The sequence below is a fragment of the Arachis stenosperma genome, chromosome 5, assembly GCF_014773155.1.
Source record: "Arachis stenosperma cultivar V10309 chromosome 5, arast.V10309.gnm1.PFL2, whole genome shotgun sequence".
Classification (NCBI taxonomy): Eukaryota; Viridiplantae; Streptophyta; class Magnoliopsida; order Fabales; family Fabaceae; genus Arachis; species Arachis stenosperma.
In genome coordinates this window covers 35,719,800-35,727,027 of record NC_080381.1, presented here as the reverse complement: position 1 = coordinate 35,727,027, position 7,228 = coordinate 35,719,800, and the positions used below count along the sequence as shown (strand labels likewise).

The 7,228-nt window shown below is 33.0% G+C and overlaps 2 protein-coding genes across 2 annotated transcripts; both read right to left on the bottom strand.

The window, feature by feature from the left end:
• Positions 1-301: 301 nt before the first annotated feature.
• On the bottom strand, positions 302-946 carry LOC130980693 (uncharacterized). The gene has a single exon (XM_057904349.1). It carries the CDS (start codon positions 944-946, stop codon positions 302-304), a length of 645 nt encoding a protein of 214 aa, XP_057760332.1.
• A 4,835-nt stretch (positions 947-5,781) lies between these two features.
• Positions 5,782-6,765, bottom strand: LOC130980692 (uncharacterized). The gene has a single exon (XM_057904348.1). The coding sequence runs from the start codon at positions 6,763-6,765 to the stop codon at positions 5,782-5,784; it is 984 nt and encodes a 327-aa protein (XP_057760331.1).
• Between the last annotated feature and the right edge of the window lie 463 nt (positions 6,766-7,228).

Genomic DNA, 7,228 nt, shown 5'->3' with positions numbered 1-7,228 from the left:
ACAAAGACACTCTGCGATTTTCCAACTAAGCCTGACATAACACTCCTCATTCTTCGGGTCAACAATTTAGATATGACTTTGTAGACACACCCAACCATGCTAATAGGTCTGAGATCTTTTATCTCCTTAGCCCCAACGAATTTCGGGGCTAACGCTACCCATGTGACATTGGACCCTTTTGGTAGTGTAGCTGTCTTGAAAAATCTCATAACAGCTGCAGTGAACTCCGTTCCAATTTCATTCCAACACTTTTTTTATAAAATTCATGTTGTATCCGTTGCTCCCTAGTGTCTTAGAAGATTCATACTCCCAAACTGCCTCCTTCACTTCCTCCACTGACGATAACATCCTCTAGGGCTTCAGCTTCCTCTCTCCCTAGTCGATTAACTAAACCGTCCCTAAAGCTCACACTTGGGGAATGTTCCTGGTGGTAAAGATATTTATAAAAGTCTCGAATCGCAACCTTAATTCTTGGTTGATTCCTTACTAACCTCCCATGAATAACCAAGGACTCAATCCTATTATGTCTTCTTCTCGCCGAAGCTATATTATGGAAGTACCCTGTGTTTCTATCCATCTCAATAGCATGCTGAGATCTAGACATTTGCTTCCAGTGTAGATCCTGTCTCACATACCACTTTTTACAGCACTTCACTAGCGCCCTCCTTCTTGCCTCCATGGTACTCTCATACCGACCACTACTGACCATATCATCCACCTTCTGTATTTCTTCCTCAAACCTCTTTATTTGCTCCGTTGTATTCCCAAAATACTTCTTGTGCCATGTACGCAGTGGTGTTGATAGCGCTTTCATCTTCTCTAAGAAATTTACATCACCCAATTCCCTCCATTCTTCCTGCACCATTCTAAAAAATCCTTCATGTGTGAACCAGGAGTCTAGGCTGCAAAATGGTCTTGGGCCATCAAATCTTCTGCTGTCTTCCATGATCGATGGGCAATGATCCATAAGCCTCTTGGACCTCCCCTAAGACGCGATTCCAGGTACTCATCAAGCCACCCCAAAGAAACTAGGCACCTATCAATACGACTGCACGACTGCCCTCTGAACCATGTATACTTACGATCATTCAGTGCCAAATCAATCAATTCCATGTCATTTATCCATACTCTAAAATCTTCCGCAAACATTGACAAGCTATTGTCCCAAATTATATATAGGGGGTAAAAACCACTATATAAAAACCACCGCAATCTAACCAACTTGGGTTGGTCGAGTGGTCAGCTCATTCATTCGCTTAAGCAAGTGTTCGGGGTTTGAATCCCACTTTGTGCATGCAGCAACTCATTGGCCAGCGACAACCTTAAATGGAGCTCAGATCCGCAACGGATTAGTTCTTAGCCTGTTGAATTAGGGGATACCGTGGGCAACAAAAAAAAATACCACCGCAATCTAATAGTAAGACATAAATTTACGTCAATTTTTTGAATCGCTGTAACACAATTTTGTGTGGATTAAAAGATGTCGCAAATTTAAAAAAAAAAAAACCCCACAATTTGACAACTTTTTATAATGTTTGAGCATTGTCTTTGTATATCACTATCTAAATAATGTATGTGGATAGAAAAATGAAAAATGAAAGGATTCATTCTACATTTATACCTGATTAGATGTCAAAAGAAAACAAGGGGGAGGAGAGGGATAAACAAAGCAAGAAGAAGGGTTTTTACGAGAAAAAAATTTTTAAAATGAAAAAAAAAATTGATAAAATTGAAAAATAAGAATTGAAGTATCGTTAATTTTATTTGTAATCCGTATCATGTGTTAGTTTTATTATCATTATCAACTTCTCACTTTGAAAAAGCATGATTTCTTTGATGAGTGTTTATATATGTATTAGCAGTTTCTTTAATATGTATGTGTATCCAAATTAAAATAAAACTTTGGTTCTAAGCTTAAGTTTTTTTCACACTAGGTAATCGTCATATTTATTGCATTCTCTATAAATAATTACAAATTCCACTTGCTATTGATCACTATGTAATTACGGCTTGTGAATCACGTTTCACTATCAAACTTGTTACTTTGAGAGTTGAAGTTGGCAAAAGTTTTGTTTTACTGATACGTGTCCTGTTCATTTGCTAATTTCCCTAGTCATATTGATTGAAGCGAAGTTTTGTTTTTGAGATCATTGTGCATGTGAATGATATATATGAATGTTGTTTGACTGAGAAATATAATACAAGACCCTATCTAATAAACTTGTCCTTTATTTGATCGAGTTCACATGGGTGAAAGGCCTAATTAGTAGACCAAAGCCAATGAACCCTACACTACATTACATGTTATCCTACTAATAAGGAGACACACTCACATGCACTAGTCTCTGCCAATTTAACACTAGCATGGGGTTGATGGTCCATAATACAATTTCATTATCCCATTATTTATTGGGGTGATGAATTTGGTGTAGAGGGGAACATCTTCCTGATCAAAACATTCCCTTCCTCTGCAATGGCCCCTACCCACGTCATACTTCCATGTGCCCTACAATATTGGATAATAATACTACATGCTCCCAATTCATTATTCCCTCTTGTTTTTTCTTTAATCTTGTAAATATTCTATACCTCGATGTCTTAGCTTATAGATAAACTGATAAACACAGAATATTCTAATATAATGTATCCACGTACTATGTTGTTGAGTAACCTTTTCTTTTAAAGATTTTAAATATTTAACGGCTTTTTTTTTATAATTAAAAGGAGTAGAATTGGCGTAATATTTACAGTTAGCTACGATTTTGATCTTTAATGTAGAGACCAAAAATTTATTTTATCTCCAGCTTTTTTTTTCGCTACAAAATAATCCCTAAGATTTTAATTTGTTTTAAAATTGTTTTTTTTACTAATTTTTTTATTTCTATTACCAAATTATCCCTCCTTAAAAAAATTATAAAATAAAATTAAAAAAATGGCCGAAAAATCCCGAGAGGGAGAAAGAGAATCGGGAAGGGGAGGGGAAGAAAGAAGGGGGAAGGGACCACCGTTCCGCTGTATCGCTGCATCGCCGCCCTGCTGCACCACCGTCTGTGATCAGAAGGAGAAACAAACAGCAAGAGGAGAAAGCTAAGGGAGAAAAGTGAGATCGGAAGGGGAAATAAACCACGTTTAGCGCCGCCGTCACCACTCACGCACCGCTCGCCGTTTTTGCTCCTCCTCCCTCTCCGTCTGCTGCTACCGTTGGCTTCTACTTCTACTTCAGCTTCTGCTTCTGCATCTGGATTTGCTTCCTACATATGCATTTGGATTTGCTTCTTCTTTAATTTATTGTTGTTGTGTGTTGATTTTGTTTTTGAATTTGATGTTGTTAGTTTTCGCATTTGAATAATCTTTAATCTGATTATTGGTATTTAGTAGGAGTATGGGAAGTGGTGGTGATGGTTCTACTTCTGGTTGATTTTGAAGAAGAAGAGGGAAGGGTGGTGATTCTGCTGCTGGTTGATTTTGGAGAAGAAATGGAAGGGTATTTTTGTTCGAAAGACAATTTTTAAACAAACTGAAACCTTGAAGATCATTTTGTAGCGAAAAAAGATCAGAGACGAAATAAATTTTCAACATCTGCGTTAGGGACCAAAATCGTACTTAATCGTAATATTTAATATATAATTTTAGTTTATATATTTATCTTTACTTAATATGGTATTTGATATTTGTATAATAACGAAAATATTTAACTATTTAAATTACCACCACAATATATTAAGTTAGGTGGCTGTATATTATTGCTATATTATTTAAAAATAAGTATAATTTCGCTACTATATAACACCATCTTGATATCAGAGCGGAGGCTCGTTCAAGGAAATTAAAGGAGACCATGGTCCTTTGATCTTTAATTTTTCTTTATAAATTTTGGTTTAGTTCTTTTTTATTTTATTTTAATCTCTTCTTTGTGAAATTGATTTTTGGACTCTTCAAATTTATACTAGCTCGGTAGCTCCACCTCTCCTGATACAATTTTACATTAATAATAATAATAATAATAATAATAATAATAAAATATATCTGTTCTAGTGTTGTTTTTGGTGGGGTTTACTTATATTCCGGTTCCAAATTAAAAATCCGAAAGGCTCCATATGGGTACGAGTATCATAAATCGTTTTCATATAATAACAACGTAGGAACATTACAAAACCTTCCGAAGTAGGGGGGGGTTCATAATGTGTAACAATTCATGCACAAATAATATATGTGACAACAGCTAAGCTTGTTCTCAAAGAGAGTTTGATTGGATTTTTATTTCTGATATCGGCTACATAATTAGTTTGGAACATAGGCATAAAGAAAGATCCAGTAAGATAAGAATCAACGCCGCATCTTTTTGCTCTTCATTGCTAATAATGAAGTAATGAACTAATATGTTTATTGAGTTATGTATTATTATAATTTGAATAATTGTGTAAGTGATATTTATTATTAAAATCAAAATTAAATATTGAACTATGGTTGTTACTATTTAGTTGCTTTTTGCATATTGAGAGCTTGGTAATGGTGTTGGTCCTTGGTGCCTCAGACTTAGGTGTTTGCACTGTCCTCCCTATTAATTACTCTGTCACTGAATAATTGGTTAATAGGGTAAAACTGTAAAAGTATAATTTTTTTATTCTGAAATTTGTTAAAAATTTTTAACATAATTTTAAATTTTATTTTATTTTAATTTTATTCTTAAATTTTTTTATTTGTATCAGATATATTTTTAATAATTAAATTTTCAAAAAATTTATTGACTAATTTAGTAATAATACATGACACTTATGTTTGATTTATTTGTGTCAAAAATTATTTTTGTGACATTCTTGTGATATTTATTCTAAATATTTTAAAAAATTAGCCACCAAAAATATATTTGATATAAAATTTTTTAATAACTTAAAAAAATATATATTTTATTCTAATATATATATATATATATACAAGTTTAATCACCCGTGCCATGCACGTGATAAGATTGAAATCATAATTTTAAGTTGTTATGTTAAATTTCATTTTAATTATAATAATTTAATTAATAAAAAAATAACTTGTATGCGTTGTTTTTCTTTTCTTAATATAGTATTAATTGTATTAACTATAAAATAGTTATTTAATCTACTTTTTTTAATAAATCAGGCATATATACTCAATATGACCATAAATAATCTAGTAATACTTAAATCTACCAACAAAATTTTATATGTTGGTTTACTGTAAAGTAAGAAAATATCAAAATCAGCTCAAAATGAAAAACAAATTAATAGAGAATCCTAATGTAGAAAGTTTTGTAATAAACAATAAATAATTTAAACCTACTAAATAACAATTCAATGCTATCTTTTGATACCTGCAAAATATATACATGAAACAACACCGTATCAATGTTTGTATATAAAATTATATGATTAACATAATTATAAAATTGTTTGTCAAGAAAATAAAATTATACGAATTTTAATGATAATTTTAATATTTTCAAACTATTAATGTATAATAAGAATTCATCTATTAGTTCCTAGAATTTCTAAATTTTTTTAAGTGATAGTAATAAATTTTAATAAATAAATAGATTTAGTAAGACATTTTGTTATTACCTTTTTATTATAGGCTCTCAAAAACTTCTCTATATACCACATTCATCGTGCAGTTATCTTCCAAGTGTCCATGATCTTGCAACAGCACTCGCAGACCATCTTTACTCATTACCCTTGATAACGCAACATACAATTGACCATGGGTGAAAACTGGCATTGGAAGGTAAATTCCAACTTTCAATAGAGTTTGTCCCTAGGACTTATTTATTGTCATTGCAAATGACATGATAATTGGGAATTGTCTTCTTTGAAACCTGACTGGCAATGTTTCATTATTTGGAATTAGATTCAGTCTTAGGATAAGAACAATACTTCCAGCTTTGTTACCAGTTAAAGTCTTGCATTCTATCACATGATTTTCTATTCTTCTAACTTGCATCCTCGTGCCATTGCACAAACCATTAGTTTGGTCTATATTCCACAGCAACATAATAGGAGCGCCAACCTTCAGAACCAACTTGTGTGGTGGTAGACCTGAACAATTTATTCCATTTAGAATCTCCGGCGAGAAAGCATCTAACTCAAATTCCATATTTCCCTCTTCAACACACACAGAGTCTGAACTTAAGTAGACTCTTTCTTGTCCAGGTAGCCCTGCAGTCATCTTGTTGTTGACATCAGTGACACAAAAATCTAAAGTTGGTGCAAGAATTGCTCTATCCTTGAAATAATTTTCAACGGATAAATTGGATAACATATTTGGATATACGAAATCAATGAGGTCATCCAAAGCTGTCTCAGAGTTCTTAATCAAAATGTCAGATGGTATATGAACGATCGATTCACCATCTGTTGTATCACCAGCCAAACCATCACCAATTTTGAGTAGCCATTCTGCAAAATTTCTGAGTTCTTTTATGTTGTTGTTTTCACCTAGTGACAATCTCATGTTTTTTGTAAGCTTCAAAACCTTACCGTTATGCCACAAATATGAAGAATTAATAGAAGACTGAATTATATCTTGCCTTGAGCCTCTGGAAATCACAGGTAAAATTTGTCTAAAATCTCCTCCGAGAACAACAACTTTACCTCCAAATGGCAAATGAGCATTATACAAATCTGAGCATCTTAAGATGTCTCTGAGGCATTTATCTAAAGCTTCGTAACAATACTTACTTATCATTGGAGCTTCATCCCATGTGATTAATTTGAGCATCTTAAGATGTCTCTGAGGCATTTATCTAAAGTTTCGTAACAATACTTACTTATCATTGGAGCTTCATCCCATGTGATTAATTTGAGCATCTTAAGATGTCTCTGAGGCATTTATCTAAAGCTTCGTAACAATACTTACTTATCATTGGAGCTTCATCCCATGTGATTAATTTGGCCTTAGCTTGGATATTAACCTTGCAATAGGACTTTCCTATTTAATGCTACACAAAGAATCCTCATTTATGGCAAAAGAAATTTTAAACCTTGAATGTGCAGTTCTTCCATTAGGCAACAAAAGTGCAGCAATCCCACTCGAAGCAACATTTAAAACTATACCTCCTTTAGACCTAATTGAGCATGATATAGTTGACCATAAAAATATTTTTTCACAACCACCTTGACCGTATAAGAAGAAAAGTCCACCCATATTACCGCTAACAGCACCAATTATTTGATCGTATGCAAATTTCTGCTCATTAGTTAGC